This window comes from Indicator indicator, chromosome 15 (genome assembly GCF_027791375.1).
Source record: "Indicator indicator isolate 239-I01 chromosome 15, UM_Iind_1.1, whole genome shotgun sequence".
Lineage (NCBI taxonomy): Eukaryota > Metazoa > Chordata > Aves > Piciformes > Indicatoridae > Indicator > Indicator indicator.
The window spans coordinates 17,555,770-17,578,402 of record NC_072024.1 but is presented as its reverse complement, the minus strand read 5'-3'; the positions used below and the strand labels follow the sequence as shown (position 1 = coordinate 17,578,402).

The 22,633-nt window shown below is 38.9% G+C and overlaps 1 protein-coding gene across 1 annotated transcript; it reads right to left on the bottom strand.

The window, feature by feature from the left end:
- Positions 1–204: 204 nt before the first annotated feature.
- LOC128971795 (inter-alpha-trypsin inhibitor heavy chain H3-like) lies at positions 205–22,426 on the bottom strand. Its single transcript, XM_054387473.1, has 22 exons — positions 22,337–22,426; positions 18,235–18,258; positions 16,932–17,098; positions 15,802–15,906; positions 15,236–15,398; positions 14,310–14,420; positions 13,218–13,343; positions 12,553–12,669; positions 11,611–11,779; positions 11,182–11,307; positions 10,752–10,933; positions 10,182–10,367; positions 9,195–9,334; positions 8,663–8,817; positions 7,488–7,493; positions 6,732–6,755; positions 5,072–5,122; positions 4,339–4,452; positions 3,566–3,770; positions 2,459–2,631; positions 772–883; positions 205–671 (listed from the first exon to the last, which is right to left on the bottom strand). The coding sequence occupies exons 1-22, from the start codon at positions 22,424–22,426 to the stop codon at positions 542–544; spliced, it is 2,676 nt and encodes an 891-aa protein (XP_054243448.1). The 3' UTR covers positions 205–541.
- Between the last annotated feature and the right edge of the window lie 207 nt (positions 22,427–22,633).

Here is a 22,633-nt window from a genome sequence, read left to right as displayed (position 1 = left end):
CACCAGCCCTCAGTGCTGCACAGCCAAGCAATCAGATGGCTTTAAGTATTACTGAATTATCCTGAAGAAGGTGCTGGCCTGTCAGCTGTTCTCTTGTGCTGCAAGTCAAACCACATCGGGCATCCTGGGCTTTGCAAAGCCAGAAGGAAGGCAGAGAGAGCTGCTGGAATAACAGAACAAGACAACAAGTGCTGGGGATTTTATTTCAAGCACTCCCAACGCTCAGTTGTTGAGTTACAATTGGATTGGATGTATCTGTTAGGTTTGACAAAGACAAATTTTAAGTCATGATTTTAAAGCTAGTGAATTAATTCAGCAAAACGAGGATGTTTCAGGGGATGAGTGATATCTGTGCACACAAGCAGAACAGCCGTTTAGCACCTAAGATCTGATTGAATATGCTGTAAAACTCTCTGGGAGAATCCATTAGATCTTGGCAGTGCAAAACATGGTGAGCTTATGTATGGTTCATACTTGTTAAACATTGAAAACTGCTCTTCTTTCAGATATGCATTCTGCATACTCAGCAAGCTGTAGATGCTTAAAACAGACTGGAAACAATGTAGTCCGTGTGAACACCATCGATCAGCCCGGCTCCATTGTTATGAACAAACCAACAAGGAATATCAACACCGTGCTCAGGATCTCTCTTGAAATCCTTCTGCCAGCCCCTGAAAGGCAAAACACAGTCATGAAACCATCCAAGCAGAAACTGTGCTTTGATAAGGTAATCTTTCTTAAGTCTTGGCTAAGCACTTAATTATTTTTTACCTTGTTACTGTCAGTTCATTGTTTTTAACAATCATTGTGGCATCTGGTTTCTTGGGATCAGATCCAGGATGAATTTCAAGTATGGTGAAGTCAATGGGGTGGAAAAACTGTCCTAAAAATAGAAGCCAAAATTATCACTTCAGGCATGTTGCACACATTAAAACAGAATCAAACCAAACAGAAAGCCCAGAACATTCCCATGCTGTTTTCCATGTCCCCATAGGCCTGTCAATGAATAAGCAAACAGGCAATTTCATATCAGGTTGAACTTATGCCTGTGATATTATTGCTTTTTATAAACCAGAATCCAATGTGTTTCATCTGGATGAAAGTTCCAGCTTTTGACTGCACAGTAAAATCAGCCTTTTGTAGATACCCGTCAAGATATCCCCACTTGTCTGCTCAGCTCTCACTCTCCAAGTCTTCAGCTTTTTTTAATCAAATAATGCATCTGTTTCTCTCTGAAGTTTTTGTATGTGATTATGCTCAGAACAAGGCTGACAGCTACAGAAATGTCACGCTCCTGCCAGGATTAGCTTTCACAAACTCCTGTCCGGGCTGGTGCAGGATGCTGCTGGTGCTTTGAGTGCTATAATGAGCACGGATTTTAGATAGTTAGTGAGGTACAGAGGCATATTCCAAGATGCTGGAAATAGCAATGAGATGTGTAAGTCAGTGAAGCATAACACGGTGTGCCTGTGTCACCTGGGCTTTTGCAATTTTCTTGCTACTTGCAATTCCTACCACAGCAGAATGACTCCTGCGTGGAGAAGTCCTCTAGCCTGAGGAGACTGGAGTAGGAAAGCATAAACAACATTCCATCCTAATTCTGCTCTCTTCCTGTTTTGTTACAGCACTTCCCATGACACATGGACCTAACGTGGACTGCGTTGGCTCACTCTCCTTGGGCCTCAATGTGCATGCCAAGACAGAGTAAGCTTGCAGCAGTTCATTATTTTTCACAGTGAGTAAGCTTATTGACCCCAAAAGAATGTTTGCTCCTCTTATCTGATTTTGTAAGTGAAACCTGCAAGGCAAGAGGAAGCAGCTGTTATCTGTGTATTTTCCAACAGAGAATGCACTGGCAGAAAACAGGATTCCGTGGGGTCAAAATTTGAATCCCTGAATTACTAACTTTGCCTTCTACTAGAATAAAGACTGTTAGCTAACATGAGGAAAATCTTAGATGACAGGAGGCATCCTGTGATTTTACTATATTCTAGTGAATCAAAATATACCTTAACAATTTCTTTTCTTACAAGGATGCATAAATGAGGTTCAGCAAATATTGACTGACCAAACACATGTATTTTCTCAAAGAGCTTGTACTCAGGAGAAAGGTGATAAAATGAAAGGAGAGATCAAACCATCCAAGAGACTGCAAGAATACTGTAGTAAGGAAAAAAAAAAATCTGTAGGTGGCATCATCTTTATCTAGATAAACAAGTTCCAAGATGCCAGTGAGGCAAATGGATGCTAGCGATTTCAGCAGCAGCAGAGGAATTTGAGAGGATAACACGTAAAGTTTGAGCCCAGAATATTTAGTTCAAAATTGCAATGTGCCAATCAATGTCATCTCAGGTTCCTCTGCTATCTCAGTTCAGAAAGTCTAAGTACAAGATTGTGTTTATGAATTATGTAGCTTCACAAGGAAAGACAACTGTGAAGACATTAATTGAATCCATACCTAACAATCCATGGGTCTGTGTAGACAGTTTGTCACTTTCCAGTGTATACAGTCCCAGGAAATCTTGGTGGAGAGGATGTTTCTTCCATACTTGGTGCAAAACAATAACAAATGAGGCACTGCTGCCCATTTTGAGCACCAGATTTTTTTTCCTGTTAATTATCAAAGTTAAACTGAGGGGGAAAAACAAACAAAGAAACAAACATGATTTAGGGCATTTTGCTTCCCAGAGTTAAGAACAAGAAGAAACCTGAGAAGCAGCAGCATGTCCAACAAACAAACATGGTGTTACAAATTGTTCAGTGGTTTCAAAATAGAAGGTTTGCTGGCTAGTTTGGTCCATGTCCACCTGTGTGTGTCCACAGACAGTCCAAGACTCATACTACATTACACTGTAAAAGGCTACCTAGCCTTTAACTTTGCAGCAACAGGTTTCTATCCAAACTCTGCCCTATAACAGCACAATTAATCACAGATGGGTCAGTGATATGCAGACGCAGCTGTCATAGTAAAAACTAAGCCTACTGTATGGATAACAGTTTTGCTCCAGTGCTGCTTCTGTTGCAGTGCCATGCTTCGAGAAGGTAATTTTGTTCCAGGTACACAAAGAAAATGTACATGAGGAGGAGATGCTGCCCATTCTTTCTCTAAACTTCCTTTTGCACAGGTATAAATGATTCTGTAATGGATAAATCATGAAAACGTACCTGCTGACAGGGCAAAATGTACCTGTTCTGTAAATACCACAATTTCCATTTCTTAAAATGGAGACTGCTTACACCAGGTTTTTATGTCCTTGTTTGAAAGACTCTGCCTAAAGTTACTCTTTAAGTATTTTGCAAGACACTGTTGCATTAAACACAGTACCAAATCTAGTTTTACCTTAGCCACACTAATAGAAAATCAGGGAAAATTCTTTGCTTAGTCCAAGCAGAGCAATTTATGAATTATCAGCGAGTATGCAACAAAGTAGGGAGCAGAATCAAGCAGGACTGAAACAGATTCTTTTGTATATTCAAACTACAGATCTGAAAAGTATATTATTAACGCTAAAAAAAAAGTGCAGAAGGTAATACAGGAGCCTGATACTCATTCTGTAAGTCTTACCCTTCCTGTTGCAAGGTGACTGAGTCAAGCCAGCTGAAACCTGTTTTTTCATTGCCATTCTGAATTGTAATCTTCTCAGGAGTTACTGTCAGTTTTAAATCCAGGTGCTTATTTGCAATGCCAAGTTTTCCAAAATACGTGTTTTGGATCTTGGCATCACTATTTCTTCTCTTATCACCAATGAGTTCCCCGTTGACTGTGATGCCTAAGATAAAAAGGAAACATTAAGTATTGTTTTACAGCTAGGACCTGATCAAGTGATGTCAAGGGGCATCATAGAAGTTTAGCAACAACTCAAGGAAACAAATGTGAGCTGAAAAACAGATCAGAACTACATGTGCATGTTTGTGCCAATGGAGATCTGGGGGCTGTTCTGTGGATTTGCACAAAGAAAACTATCCCTTTATTGAGAAAACTTTAATACTTCCTAGAGCACAGTGTCTGTGATGGGCACAAATAGCCTGTGTGACATCAGGAATTCCATGGAATGCCAAACAAAATATTATTTTATTGCTTGTATCACTACTCGCTGAGACAAATTGTCTTTCAACTCTCACAGTGGTTTTCAAACAAAGTTTAAAAGTTTGTTTTGCTCCAAGAAGTGAAAACACAGTTGTGGTATTGGTAACCTATCACAGCTACAGCAACTCCTACTAACTTTGCCTGGGGGAAAAAAAAATGAGTATAGAAGAGAGAAATAGCCTTTAAACATAAGACATTTTGTTGCAAGTGTCCTCATTTACTGTATGTTAAAAAAAGCACTTAAAACTCACCTGTAACTGGGTCATTTATTAAATTTAACACAGCACCCGGGTTTTCATTGATGTTGAAGCAAATGGCATCTTTTTTTTGTGGCACTGATATAATGAAGTGTGGATCTCCATCAACTGGAAAGGCAAAACACTGGTGTTTGTACAGTGATAGGTTCAAAGTTCTGCAGGAACATTTAACATTGAGGCAATGTAACTGCTGATGCTGGGGACCAGCAGGAACTGGGTCCTTGCACAAGCTGTACACCCAGCTAGTCCAGCCCATTCTCTGAAGGAGTGGTGGGGTCCAAAAAATCGCTGCCACTGCCTCCCCAAAGTGAAGTATGTCCTTTTTCCTCTCATCTTTCTCAAGTACATGACTTGTATCCTGTGTCTCCTGACCACTGCAGAATTTGGCACATGGATTGCAGGTTCAGGATGGCTACCTCTGACTGCTCATCTCTGAGGCCCGTGAAAGTACTACAAAGGGTTCATGTGAATAGGGAGTATGCAGCTACCAACAGAAGCCCAGCAATGGGAAGGAGGACTAAGAAAATGCCCATGTATAATCTCAGTGACTTGTTCTTCAAAGAACATTTAGAGATGTTTAAAGTAAATTAAAATACTAGCCCCTTGGAAACAAAAATTGCCTGCTTTTGTGGAAGGGGATTAGCTAAAAGCCTCTTAAGAATTGTGTAATTTAGTCTTAAATACTCTCTTCTGTTCTCCTTCTAGGCACACCACTCAAGCTACTCACCACTAGTATACCATGTGGGGGCTGCTGAATATAGGTAAGATACTTGTGGAGCTGCAGAGAACAAAGAAAAACTGTTAGAAAAACTCACAGCCAGATGGAATATTTACACAACATCTGCACAGTACAGGTGTCAGGAAGTTAATATGCTAGGTAAGCTGCCAACTCCATCCTAGTTTTCAAAGCATATGGTCCACGGGATGATAGTTTGTGCCCTTTTTGAATAAAGTAAAGTTTCAGTATAAAGACAAATTTCACTTGTAGTTTAAATTGCTTGAGAGTTTCTACAAGGCCTAAGTAATGTATCTGTAGGACACAAATGTCTCAGGCTTAAGGATTAAGCTGTCTAGTAGCAAGGAAATGCAACATCATCCACTGAAAACTTCTGAGGTTTTGACATTTTTGTTTTTCCAGTATGAAAATAATACCAGGCTGGGGAGTTGGGCAAAGGAACTCTCGAAGTTCAAAAATTGCAAGTGTAGAGTCCTGCAGCTGGAGAGGAGTTCCCCGAAGAAGGACCTGGGAGCCCTGATGGCCATCGAGTTCCCCATGAGTCAGCAGTGTGCTTTTGTGGCCAAGAAGGTCAATGGCCTCCTGTGGGGCATGAAAAAGACTGTGGCCAGCAGGTCAAGGGACGTTCTCCTCTATCTCTACTCTGCCCTAGCTGAGGCCACATCTGGAGTACGGTGTCCAGTTCTGGGCTCCACAGTTCAAGACTGATAGGGAACTACTGGAGAGAGTCCAAGAGAGGGCCACAAAGATAATGAAGGGACTGGAGCATCTCTCTGAGGAGGAAAGACTGAGAGACCTGGAGCTGGAGAGAGAGCCTGGAGAAAACTGAGAAGGGATCTTCTCAATGTTTATAAATATCTAAAGGCTCTTTTCAGCTGTTCCCAGTGATAGGACAGGGGGCAATGGGCACAAACTGGAACACAGGAAATTCTACCTAAACATAAGAAAAACCTTATTTGAGGGTGCCAGAGCACTGGGACAGGCTGCCCAGAGAGATTGTGCAGTCTGCTTTTCTGGAGACTTTCAAAACCTGTCTGGATGTGTTCCTGTGTAATCTGCTCTGGGTGAATCTGCTTTAGCAGGAGGGCTGGAGTAGATGAATGCGAGAGGTCTCTTCAACCCTCACCATTCTGTGATTCTGTGAATTTAAATCTTTTCAATAAAGACTGAGAAAACTAGATAGAGACAGAGAGAGAGAGAGAAAGGCTAAGACTAATCTCCAGAGCATTTCCATGATCGCCCAACGAGCAATCTGAGGGGTCAGTTGCTGTCTCTCTTGAATAAAGCAGTTTCTTTTTGTATAAGCAACTGAATGTATTAATTTAGCTAGAAATCTTGTTTTATATAATTCCAAAGGAGAAATAAATTCAAGTCCGTCCAGTTTTGACAAAAAAATGGTGGTTTGATGAACTGGCATTTACTCTTTAAGAGCCATTTTTAGCTGTAGCTTTTAAATCTGATATTGTTCAACTTTATGTATGTTTTCAGCACTGAGCAACGTTTTAGCTGTGAGCAGAAATTGGTGGTATTTGTTAAAATACAGCTGTAAACCCAGAAAAGGCAGTTTCTATCTCTCCAGTAATTTCAGTTGTCTGAATCAATTTCCTTTGACAGATGCTGCTTCATTCAGAAGCTTAAACTAATGACTTACCCAGAAAAGCTGTGACAGCCTGGGCTGTGAACAAAACAAAATGTTGGTTTAGAAGCTAGAAAGAATAAAAACCCAATCTTCTCCACTTCCTTCCTTCTACCAAAACCAATTCCAAAATATGTATACATTTCTAAATATTTTTAAAAGAAAAACTTATTTAGTACTGCAACAAAGCAAAAGTCATGAACAGGTAAAAAGCAGACCATGCTTTTCAGCGAAAATGGCACTTCTCCAAAAGCATGGGGTTTGCTCTGTAAGGGGCTGGGACAACCTGCTCTTCTCTGATTCCTCCATGCCAGCTTGTTCTAAACTGTACTACTGGGAAGTCAGTAATATTTACCCACCTGCTTCTGTATTTTACTAGTCTTCTACTCTTTCTACATCTGAAGCTATGGAGGGGTGTCTGAGGACAGGGCTTTGTGCTGAAGAAGCAGTAATCACAGCATCAACAAAGACATCTCTGTATGAGAGCCTGCTACACACAGGTTATCTGTGAGTCAACAGTGCAAGCCTGGAAAGCAGCTTAGTTGTGCCTGAGCCTGAATTTTGTGATGGTGGGATGCTGCAATTATCAGAGACAGGAGGTATTTACAAGCTTTTCAAGCTGAAATGTTTTTAATCTTTTTGTAACATGGTCTTGCTTCATTAACCAAGAATTTTATGAAAATATTGCATCCTAGATCAAGTGAGTGATGCAGGAAATCCACCTCTAACAAGTTAAAGATATTAAGCAAATTTAATAAGGAATGTACTTACCTTCAGCTGTTACCATGAGCAGGTAAGAAGTGAAAGGAAAGAAAAAGAGAAAATCAGTGTTTCAGTTTATGATTAAACAGGAAGAAGTCTGATCCTGTTCAAACGTAATCTAAGAAAAAAAATTCAAACCTGCTTGACAGTTTAACCAGGTACATTCAGTATTTCAGTATCCATTTCTTCCCAGTGACACAACTCAATATTTGTATATCAAACACACACACTGGAAGTAAAAAGCTGTTATGTGGGACGACAAAACTGCAATGAGATATGCACATGACAAGAGCACTACTAGTAATTCTTTAAGTGTTATGCCATTTGCACATTGTAAATTGTTCCTTATTGTTTCTGCTCTCTTGTGGTTTTCAAGGCATTTTTGCATCATTCTATAAATACTGACTGGATGACTCAGTGATCCTCTTTGTGAATTTAGACTTTAGAGTGTGTAAAAAAAATATTTTCTTCTCTTATAAAGCAATAGTGGTTGGAGTATTGTCTCCTTTTACTGCTCCGTATCTTATATACACAAAGAGGATTTACTTGGAAAGAGGTTCAGGAAAGAATCTTTGTGCTCTAAGTGCCTAGAAAGGGAAAGCAAAGAGCTGAAGATGACTCTGAATGGACATCACTTCTGACAGATGCTTGGGTAAGTTTTTGTATCTTATGGAGTTATGCTGTATAGGGACTTGAATATTAAATTAAACATGAAATGTTTTTACATCACTACACCTGATAGTTATGAAAAAAAAAAGGCAAAAATTCTATCAGGAGAATGCTTGAAGAATTATTCAGAATTGAAGGGCACTTCATGCAGAAAAATGTTACTACATTTACCCCTAAGCTGGAGTAGACAAATAAAAGTGATGTGAACTAAACTGAATATAGCTGAATTACTAGATTAGAAATTATTCTTGGGTTTTATTTGGTTTTGTAGAATTTTATGTATTTAGCTTAAAATACACTTATTTTGAATTTATAGTATTTTGCCTGTATGATTTAGTAATGAAGGACGGTTTGATGGAAATGAGCTTTACAGTGAAAAGTAATTTTGCATAAACCATACACACAAAAGGCTGGAAAGTAGATTTTTTCAGTTTAAAACTGTGCCTTTTCTTTAGGGGAACATCAAAGGAACATTTGGCTTCTCAAATACAGTCAAATTGTGAAAACACTGATACCTTCAATGGGTTTATCTGCAACCCCATCTTGATTGCCATGGTCTTCTGGCTTTGTTACCACCATGGATGTCAGTGGTGTCACAAACTTGTATTTTAGTGAGAGATCCAGAGCTTCAGCTGTAAGATTCTCTTTTTCTTCTCCGGTAGCTGCAGTACTGAATACAGGTAGAGATTCCTAGCGTTAATAAATTCTAAATTACTCAGTGAACTCTGGATTAAATATTTTTCTTTAAAGTGAAATCTTTTCCTTTCAGATAATTTATCAATTAGGAATATTTGTTACAATCTAAGGCACTTCTGATTCTACTTACTATCCAAAAGGCAAAACTGTGCTTTATTTCTGCAATAATTCTAAATTGTTTCATTTTCAACCTGACCCAGGAATAATGAGACTGAGGAGGGGAACAGGTTGGGACATTTTCCTCATTTTTATGCTTTCCCATTGGCACCTTAGTGCTTCACACCGTAGAAGTTGCACCAGTGAGGTGGCTTAATGGGTTCACAGGTAAGATGTTATTCTAGATATAATTACCGCTTCTCCAGGAGTTGCTCAATGGTGAGATAAGCCCAGAGCCTTTCAATGTAGTCTCCAAATATGTATTCCTGTTCTTGGAAAGCTTTAGCTGTTTGCTCAGCATCTTGTTGTGTAGTATATGACAGGGCATCATTAGCCTGTTAGGAATAAGGAAACTACACTGTATCATGAGTAGTCAGGGACTTCCAGAACCTCCCAAAGCCAACACCTTCATGCCTGAAAACCTTATTAAACTGGAAACCAGTCTAACCCTACACAGCACTTGCCCAGGAAAATGTCAGTGTAGTATCAGGAGCTGTGTTCCATTGCTTCTGTGAAGGTTAGTAGTGTACACTATAGGATATAATGCAGTTCCCAAATGTGGCAGTTTTGTTCATTAGAATTTGGCTACTCAGGATTTAAAGAACTTTGATTATGATGCCAATTTCATATAGGAACACAGTCAAGCAGATATTTGAAATATACCTAATTTCACTTAATATATTGAATACACTACAGTGTATGGGGCATAATATCCAGTTCACACTATATATGACACATATGTTTCTTGAATATTAGGGGCAAATATTTTTACAGAATCCAGATCTAGAGAAGTATGTAGATCAACTTGGTTTATATTAGAAGTAAACATTCACTTTAACAGGAAGGCTTTTCAAATATTCAGGTGTCTTCTCCACCAGTTTTCCTTCACTGAATGAAGACTAAACTCAAAAAAAAAAAAAAAAAAAGGAGATACCTTTTATTAAAGCTAATCCAATCACATTGCACAAAGTTATTCCAGACTGACCCTAGTATACCTGGCTGAGTTAGGCAAGTAACTTGCAGTTTTAAAAGCAATGACTTTGGCACATTTATTTTTTCACATATGCAGTAACACATCCTGGCACTGAAGTAAAGAAATATCAATAACATTTTAAGTATTACCAGCTCTGAACATTCAGACATTCTGCATATCTTCTTGAAGTGAAAGAAATCCATACTTACACCTTCACCTATCACATCTACAGTCAAACTGTTTTGGTGGCTGTCTATGAAGCGTCCAGCCACCACAATCTCAGACCCATCATAGAAATGCTTAAAACTGTTTTTAGTCAGGTCTTGTATTTCATTTTCTGGGTAGTTTAGCTCCACATCTGTGAGAATGGGATTTGACACCTCATCATAAAACCCCTATGGGATAAAACACAAAACAAAACAAAGGGAAAACATTTAACTATCATTGTTTTTTTAATTCACAGGCAGACCTGTACTCAGAAACATCCTGCTATTTGGTGCACACCAAAGTGTCCTTCAGCACCATGATGTGTGTCACCTTACACCAAGTTTTGAACCCTCTTGCATAGCCCACAGTACCTCCTCTTACTGTCCTTCCACTTCCTTTTTATATAAAGGAACAAGAAAATTAAATGCAACTAATATTCTGATTACAGCAGCCTCTTGAGTATCTCAGTACCAGATTACACTTGGGGACTTTGATTACTGCGAAATAAGAACATCTGTAGAGTTATCTGAATTAATGTCTCTCTTATCTAATTTAAGTGGTGATTATTGTACCTGAAGCTGTAAAGCTGCATCAGAGTCAGGATAAATCCGACGGGCCAATCCTTTATTCTCCAGCGCCATCTTCTCCAAGAAGTTGTAGTCAACACCATAGCCAAACCCAAGATTGTATAAGGGATATCTTCCTTCAATGGCTTTTTTCACATGTGCCTGAATGTCCTCAGTATTAAATACACCTGTATCAAACCAGAAGTTTGAGTTTTCTTCATAAATCGATAAAATACTCACAAAATGAGATGTAGCTAGTGATGCTTAGACTTCTTAGGAGGCATTATCAAAACCTTGTTTCAGTAGTGTGATACTGCTGTAGCAGAATTTAAATCATTTAAACCTCCAGAATGCAAAGATGAAGGCCAATTTTAACCAAGCTTTTTTTTTGTTAGTTAATTCACTGTCTTTATTATTCCATCCAACACAAACTTACCTACGTTTGGCTGGCCATCTGTTAGCATGATAATTATAGAAGCGCTTCTCTTGGGCACGATGTTTCCTTCATGAGCAGCATTCAGCATATCAATTCCCCTCATTATACCACCATGTAAATTTGTCACTGCAAGGTAGATACAAAAATGTGGGTTCAACACAGACAATCAAAATAAAGGCCCATTCTTCACTGCAATCTGATCAGATCTCATTACAATATGAAAAGGAAAGATCTGGGTTTGCAAGCAAGGGGATGCTTAAATAGAAAAGTACCTGGACTTTGGAAGCACATTTCAACTTTAGGAGTGTCTGATCAGTAATTACAAAGGAAAAAAAATGAAAAAGGAAAGAAAAAGCTGTAGCATTGTGTTCAGAGACTGAATTGATAATTCACACAATAACCTACTGGGAAGTCCAGTAAAACACTTACTGCCTTCAGTGTCAATGCCCCGAACAAACTTCCTTGCTTCATCCAGATTCTCCGGAGTGGCCTTGATTAATGCTTCTTTCCAGGTGTGTACTTCACTACCAAACAGTATGAAATTGAAGAAGTCATCTTCTTTAATGTCATCTAAGATTTTTAGGAGTGCTTCTCTTGTCTGTAAGACAAAGATTTAAATCTGTGGTTCAGTATTGAACGAAATAGTGCTTGCAAATTGTACATGATTAATCTTTCAGCATTTGGGGATTTTTAACTTTTACACAGTACATTGTGCAAAAATTCTGAGCTTGTTCTGTCCTTGCCAGACCCTGTGTCTGTTTCAGAGTTTCAGAGTGTCTCTAGTGAAGTCAGCCAGTTGCAATTACATCTGGTAAATCTCCGTAGCCAAGAGGAAAGATGGGTCTCATGTCATGGATCACTGCTCACACTAAAGTAAGCTGGCACGGCAAATTGAAAGTGATGGGAAAGGGGCAGCTACAGCTTGGTGGAGAAGCTCATATGCAAGCAAGGGTGCATATTTTGATGCAGCACCAAAACTTGAAAATTATGAGCATTACATTAGAATGGGGAGTCCTAACTATAAGAAGAGCTGCTACTTTTCAGAGGAGGCAGAATGAACAACACAGATAATGCACATATTACTGTATGCACAATTTAATTTTGGAACCGTCCAGACACCTGACAGAGCTCTGGAAATGTTGATATTGAGAGTTTCGAACTAGTTACATTTCTAAGTAAGTAAATACTGTCTAAATGTATAGAATTTTGTTCTACAGTAATGCTTCAAACTAGTAACTGAGTATTAGAGAGGTTACAACATAAACCCACTGGGTGTATCTTAAGTAGCAAATATGTACTGTAAGTCACCATATCCCTTCCATCACAGCAGAGGCTCTTTCATTGAGACTCTATAGTAATGTAATAACTTACCTGTTCTATTTCTCTTCCAGACATTGAGCCACTAATATCTATCACAAAAATGACATTCTTGGGCAGCTTTGGAAGATTTGTTGGTGCAAAGAAGTGTACAAAGTAGCCATTGACAATCTGAAAAACAAAATGTAATAAAACCTCACAAAACCAGGTTTGTGTATTATAAAGATATAATGGATGAAGAAGAAATTACTTTAATTTAATGTCTAGCCTGAGTGGACAAATGGGCTTTAATGGCCCTGACCAGTCTGCCCTTTGTTCATGGACTCAGGCACTTCATTTAAGACTGGATCTTTAGTCCCTGCCTGAGATACACTGTAAGAATACCTGTCCCCAGCTGTGTCACAGCCATATCTGTTCCTGTCCATAGACTCCAGCGATTTGGATCTCACCCTGCAGACTGATTTCCTACCTTGACCTTGGGCTGCCTCATCACCACAACTTGCCTGCCTGATGGCCTGGACTCTCAGTTGAATTTGACTGCCATCTCTGAGTCTGCCTTGCTCAGGTACTGTGGGGAGTGAGCTCATGGCTGGAAATGCCCCTCTGCTATTAGCTGTGTTGTCACACGTGCTTCCCTGTGCTTTAGCAAACAGCTGGCCCTCACTGCTCCCTGACCTTTACTGTGCAATAGTTCAAAATTTCCAGCTGTCAGATTTCACCTGCAAATTATTTGGAGTTGTTCTCTTCACATCATACTTTACAGTAAAATCTCCATCCAAGACAGATTGTGAGCAATTTGCACAGGTTCGCTGCTGATCAAGAGTTGGCTTGAAAGAGATGTGCCCCTGAAAAGAAAAGCTTTGTTAGATCTGAAACTTAACTGCTGAATATTTTCTACAGAACACAAACAAGTTTGTGCTTTTGTAAAACTGCTATGTTTATATTCACGGACATTAGAATGACCTGTTTTGTCAGGTCAGGTATTACAGAATCACAGAATTGTCAGGGTTGGAAGGGACCTCAAAGATCATCCAGTTCTAAACTCCCTGCTATGGGCATGGACACCTCACACTAGGTCAGGTTACTCAGAACCCTATCCAGCCTGGCCTTAAAAACTTCCAGGGATTGGGCTTCCACCACCTCCCTGGGCAATTTGTTCCAGTGTCTCACCACCCTCATAGTGAAGGACATTTTCCTAACATCCAATCTGAATCTACCCACTTCTAGTTTTCCTCCATTCCCCCTATTTCTATCACTACCTGACATCCTAAAAAGTCCCTCACCAGCTTTCTTCTAGACCCCCTTAAGATATTGGAAGGCCACAATAAGGTCTCCTCAGAGTCTCTTCTGCAGACTGTATTATGCATTTATGTATTTGTAGATGGGTGTGATACCTGGAGGCTGCTATCTAGAGCTTTCTTCATATCCTTACTTCTCCATCTTCCTTGGCTCAGCTCTCCACTGTGAATGACACCTTTGATAAGGCTGTTAAGCAGACTGGCTCTTAAGAATTCTACCACCTCTGCACATGAGAAAACTTGCAGTAGTCCTATTGGTATCCAGGTTTAAAACTACTGCTGTGAGACAAGCCCTACTAGTTTGGGTACAGTACTATGCTCACAGTTAAATGGCTTCTGATCTGCATGGAGATGGCCTTCAACCTGCTGCTTTGGAATTTAGAGCTCATTTGCACAGGCAAGCCTTTACTGCTTTTGTTTCTATTCCTTTGCTGTCACTTCCATTGCTAGCACTGACATTACCATTTCAGAATAATAACCATAATAAATTATGAAATGCAGTTGTCACTGTACCTTTTTCTCTGAAAAAGTTTTTTTAATGATATTTTGGAGATCGTTAGTGATGAATGTTCCTTCTGCTTCCAGCTCAGTGATACCCTGAGGCTCAAAGATATCTACTTCAATCTGAAATATTAATTGAAAATTCATTGTTATTGATTACCCCAAAATGTATCAACTTAGCCATCTACAGGAGGATCAGCAGGCAACTAGAGATGTGGAAGAGGGATTTTTGTAAAAGCAAAAGTTTACTTTTCTAACTTATAAGGGCAAGCTAAGCTTTTTTATACAGGGAAGTTAAAGCTAGAAACACAGGAACCTTAATGGAAATATAACTTGTCTGAAAGCTTGATACTAGGATTTTGTAAAACATCGATAAACTCAAGTCTTTCAAAAATATAACCCAGCCATTAGCTGTGAGGTGTGCCCAACTTTGACCTGTATTTCAGTATGCTTTCTATCATAGTGTGTTTAAATAAATGCTGCATAAGCTCTTAGAGATGCTGAGTTTTGTAATGGCTTTTACATAGCTTTTTCTGGGCATATGAAGGTGAAAAATTGTGCCTTGGAGCCTGGTTTTAGCAAGGCAGATGATGTGGCTTCACAGTGGTGTGAGGAAGGTGTAGTTTATACTATAAAGGCATCTATAAAAGCTATTAGTGTTCCATTTCACCCCAAGGTATAGTAATGGCTTTTTCAGGTTTCTGTGCAGCATTTCTTTTGGAGGCTTATAGCTGAGCCCGTTTGTCAGGCTTACAAACAGAAACCTGCACTAAAGCATCTGGTGTGGGCTCCTCATGTGATTCATTAGGAATATTATCGAGGGCCTTCAGCTCACCTGTGAACCAAAGGGAATGAGCATGGCACTCCACTTTCAACAGACATACAGGATTTCATCATCTCTTAAGTTGCAGTCCCATTTGATACAGTTTGCCACTTACCTCAAAATCTTTGACAAGCTGCTTTGGTTTTACTTTGATGAACATCTCATATTTTCCAAACTGTCGCTTCAGCAGCTCCTCATAGGTGAGTTCAAAAGTGACTTTACTGGCTGCTGCAACGTTGACTGAGACAGTGAATTTTTCTGTCTTTCTTCCTGAAGCTCTATATTTAAGTGGTTAAGAAAAAAATACCCTCTTTCACAACATTTATGGTTTGGGGTTTTGGAGTACCATTTTCAAAAAGGAGTAAAACAAAGACAGGAACTTCGATCTACTGCTAAAGGCATACTCAAACTGTAGGTTTCCCAGTGAGCATAATCCCAGGAACAGACCACACAAAATCAGTGAAATCTGCAGAAATAGTATTTCCATAATTGCAGACGCTGCCTGTGCAGTCAGAAGTTGTATCTCCTTGTTATAATTTACACTACAGTAACTCTAACTCAATGATTGTTCTTTGGCCCTGTAAAAAACAAACTTCAGAAATATGCCAGAACCAAGTACTTCCAACCTCACAATTTGCTATGGGATGATGATGTGGAAGCCACACAAGGCATCATTCTTACTTGACAAGACCAGCAGTCTGTCCCTTTGAAACAGCCTTCTCATACTGTTTTTTTGCAACTTCTTTTTCCTTTATAGTTCCAGGATAAGTGACACCATCAATTGTCCTGCAGATGAAAAAGCCCTAGTTTAGCTGAATGGTTTGCGCTGCTACACAAAAAGTCACTATAGACAATTATCTGCTTATTGATTGGTTTGCTAAAAACCACTTTCAGAAATCTGATATTGTCAAGATTTGAGCACTGTCACTAAAATTAGTCATCTCAGGGAATTTAGCTGGAATGAAGAGCTCTGTGTTCAGTATCTTAAAGAGAATTTATATCTATTTTTACTTTTAAAATTAATTAGATCAGACCTGGGCTGACAAGAATTCTACTTACACCTACCACATTGCTACACTTCAGCAGCTTGACCATCTCATCTAACAACAAGCAAGCTCTCTGGACAAGACTCATCTGTCCAAATATAGCTATGTACAACTGAACACTTCATCCTTGGACTCCTTACACCATTAAACAGTAATTTCTCATGGGGTATTCATCTCATCCTATATTAAAAGTTCTTGCATTCATTAAGAGTAGTTATGCCTAAAAGCCACTGTTTCTTTTCACTGAAAATAACCCAGGCATAATGTGATTAGCAGAGATGGACCTCAAAATGGTGTGAGAATTGCATATTACTGCAACTAAAGGTACAAAACCTAAAGGTACTGCAACTAAGGGTAAAAGAATACTTCTACTTGCTGCCTATTATTCAAATATGATTTTAAAATTAAGAGATAAATGAAGCTATAATGACATCAGGGAAATTAAGTAATGAAACTTTTCAGGTTTGATAACACTAGAGTAAGTGGTATTTCTGAAAAGGACAATGGATTTCCAGAGATCTCCCATTCCCTAAGGTCTGTGATGATGAATAGAAATAATTGAAAATTAGTCATATTTTCTAGAGATGTACCAATGTTTGCCTTTCTCCAAGTATTGTGCATGTTAAGAGTACCAGAAAATTATGTAGGAGGCATTCAGAAATCTATCGAATGGCAAAGTAGAAACTAACATTTGGGTTCAGCTTCTCTCAGCTGCATTTGCACAGATTTTCAATTCTCTCTAACAATGTCATAAAGATTACACACATGCTGAAGTTGGTAATGAAGGCTGTCTTAGGGAGTTCAACATCAAAGAAAACTTCTTTGTGCGTGTTTCCACGATTGACAGCTCTACTGGTGACGACATTGCGAGCGAATCGGGAAGTGATTTTACTATCAATTTTCATGCTATAGATTTCTATCCCATTGACAACCTGTAGATTGAAAAATGGAGAAGAGAAAACAAAGAGCTAGCTGTTACACTGATGCCTGTGTTAATCAGCCATAATCACCTTTTTAAAAAGAAACCACAGCAGGACATTCTTCTACTCCAAAGCAAAACAGAAAAGACATCATAACAACTGGAGCACAGCTGTGTTTCCTTGGCTATCTATCCCCCTGCCAGCATGGTGCTGTCCCATCAGTTATAACTACAGCTTCTTTAAGAAAATACTACTTCAGGTCTTTTCTCTGCTGAGACTGTGACTTTTGTTTATGGTTTAGTCAAAGAGCACAACAACTTAATGCTGCCTCACCGTATTAGTAACTGTAATTATTAGCTGAGCAGATGACTCCTACAGCAGGGATTTAAGTATCTTGTTTATAAATAGACCTAAACAGTTCCAGATGGCTCCAAATTCCAGTTCATGTTATTCTCAATTTCCTCACAACTGGGGCTTGCTTTCTTCTTTAAACAAGAATAGGGCAATACTTATTTTGCTTGAATGCTCAGGTATAAGGTTGCTGGAGATGATATGACTCCGTAGGCAGCTCTGCAATGAGTCTGCTTCTTGCAATAAAATCGACACTGGAAAGACCCCTGGAGTTTTTTATGGTAGGCCTGATCTCTGGGTGATTGATTAAGAAGGTCCCCATACAATCAAAACACTTAACCATTGCTAAATTGGAGTACAAGTGCCAAGTGAAACCAGCCCCAGAGATGACTCTTGTCCTCCTTACCAACAACTACATCATAAACCAAAAATATAAGCAAAACCAAAACAGAATGGGATGTCTGTTAGAGATACAGAGGTGACTTCAAACAACTTTGCTATTTATTCAAACACAGTGAGGTTAAAAATTACTTGTTAGTTCTCTTTCCTTGTCCAGGAGTTTCCATCAGGGCTTGGAAAGGAACTGTGGTTGATCTTACTGCTCAAAACAAGCAACTCTGGGCTACTCCCCACATCACACACACTCCCCACATCACACACACTCCCCACATCACACACACTTAGAAATAGCCATTTGCTCAGACTGAACTCACAGAAACATGTTGTGAACACAGCAAGAATATTCTTGTCACTATAAATCTTGCTCAGCAGCCTGGACAAAACCAAGCCTTACTCACCAAGTCATTATCAGCATTTCTTTTCTGTAAAGAGAAAAACGGGGAAAAAAAATCATGACTAAGTCAGGAAAGCTGCATTTAGAAAGAAATCACTTAGCACCTATGTAGTTGCTTTCTGCTTCCAGATCAAAAGAAATTGTCCAGGAGAAGGAAGGCTTGAGAGAGGTCCCCAGTAGTAAATAAACTTCAGGGAATACCAAGCAAGGCATCTGACACAGGTACAATTGTTTTGCTTACAGCATTCCCCATTTTGGTGGCCTTTTTGGTTTTCATTTGCTGTTAGTGTACCTTAAACACTGTGGGTTTGAAAAGTTAAACTTTGAACGTTACTTTTCTGTTTTGCTCAAGTAACACAAGAAGTTACCTTCTTTCCTCTGAAAAAAAAAAAAAATGGCCAGCCTGAGAGATCAGGAGAGTGACAGAAAAAGAGGCTTGAATGCTCAGTGCCATTTATATTTAAATGTCAAGACTAAAGAATAGACCAGAATCTGCTTAATACAGATTCTTTGAGCACAGGTTGCCTGTACGGTGACATCAAAGTAAAAGTTTTTACTTGTGCAAAATAAAAGCACATCAGAATGTGTTGTCCTGAGGGTGACATATTTTTCTTGGGATTTCCTGGTTCTGGGTCCTATAGTGTACATTTTAACTTTTCAAACCAATTCTCCTTTGGAAGCAAAAAGAGATTTGTACTGAAGCAGAAAACCCCCAATACATCCATTTTATGCCTCTCATTCTAACATGAATAGCTAAGATGATGCAGCAAGCTTACAAAGAGGAGAGGTGGTCACTATGAAAGGCTGCACAGAGGGAAAAAAAAAAGTTAGAACTGGAGGGTTTTTGCATGTTTGCTCCCAGCGTATGTGCAAATATCAGAAGCTCTACAGAAATACCACGTAGTCTCTTCTGAGAGAGAACAGGCTTGGAGCTATTTACTGAATCATGTTAAAAGAACAACTTGTGTAACTCAGTTCCCGTAAGCTCAGCTGCAAAGCCCTTATCTCTTTTGGCTCCAAGAGCCTCCTGGGTCACATTTTGTGCATGTTTACCTGCTCCACTAAAGAGAGGGGTAAAGACACAATAAAATATCAGGTCAGATACACATCTCAGCAACTTTAAAGGCTTTTATTATCTTTTACAGGTTGAAGTTTTAGGGGTTGGAAAGTGGAACATACAAGGGTTGGTTATGTTTTGTTATCTTTTTTCCACTTTTGCTTATTCTGGAGGTTTTTTTTCAAGACACTATATTCAGTCTATAGTAATGTAAGATTTTAGGTGGTAGGCTTCTCAACTTCTGTAAGTCTGGCCAAAAAGTCTGTGTATGTTTCTCTAGGTTCCTCTTTTAAACTTGCCATACAGATGACTTCTGTGTATATACCTCCTGTTCCACAAACCTATGTGGGCTTTTTTTTTAATGCCTCTGTAGAGCGTTCACCAGTTGAAATGTGTCCTTTACAAAACTGAAAATATCTTTTCTACACCTATATTGTCACTAAAGCTAATAATTTCCTCTTCTAAAACACAAACTGAGGTATGGACTCTAGGAAATTAAAAACTGGAAGTCACTGAAATACCAGCTTCTTTGGCATAAACTTTTCCTTAAATTACATGGAGTTCAGGATTTAAAAAAAATAAAACTACAAAAGATGTGTTCTTTAGTCACAAATTCTGCAATTCTGACTACCTCGTAAATTAAAAGATACTTTACCTGCATTTAATTTTTACAGAATTACTCTTGTGCATGTACTCTATCAGAATGACGAGTTCTGCAGTAGTTTTGAAAGAGTTCTGATTATTTGGGGGTATACTCTGCCATTCTCCTTGAAAAAGAAAATGCAGAAAAACCTCTCAATGAGAGGTATTTTTCACTTTCTCCTTGGGCTGATCTTCACAATGAAGATACTCAAAGCCAGCTGGCCATCATCCTGGGTTACGTGCTTTAGCTGCCCCTGATTTGCACACCTCACAGATGAGGTGACTCTGTGATTTATTATTTTTTTTCATTCTTAACGATTCACTTGGATTTAGCTAGAGACTGTGCTAACATCAAGGTCATTTCAAGTTGTGTGAGCAGAAAGTGATAGGAGTCCCATTAAAGAATAAGTAATTCTATGTCAAATTGAGATTTTAACATCATTTATCAATTACAGTTACTTGATAAAATGCTTCCATAGTATTTCCACATATTTGCCAGTTGCACCAATTATTAGAAATTTCTTTTTCAGCTGCAGAGGTGTAACAAATCCAAATCCTTTAATACTGTTTTGCTGTGGCAACAGCAAAGAACAGAAGTGGAAAAAAATCTCTAGAAATTGGGAAAGGAAGAGCAGAGGAAAAAAAATAATTTGAACTTCCAAGAAAACAGGGAGGGTAAAGAAGATTCCAATTGCAGTACTTGCTGAAAGAAGGTCTGATTTTACAGCTTGGGAAACTAAAACACAGCATGACTGAAAGGTACAGCAAAGCCTGAACATTGACCTCTGAGAATTCACAACACCAAACAGAGTATTTGCGTATATCCCAAAGTACTACGTAAGACAAACAAGGCATGAAAATTATTTGCAGATCTACAGCAACATTAAAGATTTTATCATCCCAAGTGATGTGAATTGGTTGTCACAGAAAACAGACTGTAATACAGCTAAGCTGTGAAAACTTCACTGCTTCATGAGCTATGTATAGGAGTGTCACTGCTGCCAAAACAAGGGCCATATTATTATCGCCTGTGCTTCCACTAAGTAGTTCTAAATGTTTCATCTTGAAAAAAAAAATTCCCACCTTTATTAGCTGCATATGTAGGAAGAAGGTGGACAAGTGCATGTCGGGATCCTTGATTTGGACTTTTGTTCAAATTTTCAGCAGAATTGGGTCTGCCAATTGTGTTTATCTGATTATGGCTCTAAAGGCAGCTTTGATAGCTTGAAGGTCACCAGCCAGACTTCAAACCATGCTTCATCACTCCTCGCTGGCACACTACTTGCTCAAAGGAGCTAAGGCAGTGATGGGGACTGAGACCTTCACACTACTTAGCAATCTCCTCCATTTCAATCAAATTACACTTGCATAAAGTATGTAACAAAATTGGGAGAATCAGCTGACCTTTCTGTAGTGTTCTGCATGTACAGATGGAGCACTGCACAGAGCCTTCGCTATTTTCCACTATGAAAGGCTTTAGCATTGCAAGATATAAAGAGAACAACAGGCAGTATGGTAATCAGGAGGAAAAAGCTCCATTATAGCTGGGCCACATAATGGTTAAATAATAAGAATCCATGGCATCTCCAATTTGCAGCAATAAATGTCAAGCTGATTTTTTAAAGTTAGATATGTTATTATCTTGATTTTCAAAGAAAAAGTCTTAGAAAGACTATAACCTCTTCAACAACAATTGACTGTAAATTGTTCTGTCCTGTTCTACACATCAGCCTACAAAGCTCCCCTAAAGAGATCTCCCCTCCATAACTTTCCATAGTGTCTAAGTACTGAGAGGAGAAAATAATTTACTGAGGTGAGGAGTAATGGCTAGCAATTTAACTGAAGAAAATGAGGCAGAACATCAGGAAGCATTGCCTTACTCAGAGATCCAGTCAAAACCAGAACAGCCTCTTTGTGGGACAGGTGTGTATTTTGTGTCATGCTAACATGCAAATCCTTTGAAGAGAGCACTACCATGGCATTTGGATAATGAACATATTTATCTGGATGCCCTGTTGTATCTCTGTTTTCTGCTTCTTGGAGGCATCTTTTCACTAACATTTTGCATTGCTTTACGAGTGCTGAAGTCAGGTCCCTGGCAGCACTGATTGTTTAAGACATAAGATGATACAAGATTGCAAAACATTTTACCATTATATGGTGATGACAGAGAAAACAGAGGAAAGTGATGCTTTAAAGAAAAAAGAGATAGGAAAGCTTCTTCAAAGATGATTCAAAACTGAGGATGATTAGAGGTAAATTGGTCTCAGTCCCAAGTCTGATCTTGTGTAACAGAGAACACAAAGCTCCTCGTGGCAGCACTCTCAGTACTCTCTGATAAATGCTGATAAATGCTAAGAAGTTAATCTATGAAGTATAGGATCTCCACACATGGTTGATTACTTACCTTGATGTTTCTGACATGTGTTATCAAAAAGTCTGACGATGCAAAGGCAGGAATCAATAATAAAATATAAAGCAGCAGATGGCTTTCCATTTTGGAAAAAATGTAAGGCTCCAATCTGAATGATCTACAGAAATATATAATGCTTTGTTTACCAAGTGTTAATAAGTAGCCCACTGTAAAAAGTGGGATTAAACATTAGGCATTCGGGAAAAATCAAATACTGGATTCTGATTTTGCATCATCTGCAGAACACTGTTACAGAATTTACAGAATAGTTCAGCCTTGACTCTTCTATGT

Coding starts and splice junctions, on each gene's coding strand:
- LOC128971795 (XM_054387473.1), bottom strand. CDS start 22,426: ATGGAAAGCCATCTGCTGCTTTATATTTTATTATTGATTCCTGCCTTT. Junction 14,421..15,235: donor AGCTTGTCAAAGATTTTGAG/GTAAGTGGCAAA, acceptor TTAATATTTCAG/ATTGAAGTAGATATCTTTGA. Junction 9,335..10,181: donor TAGATGTGATAGGTGAAGGT/GTAAGTATGGAT, acceptor TATTCCTAACAG/GCTAATGATGCCCTGTCATA.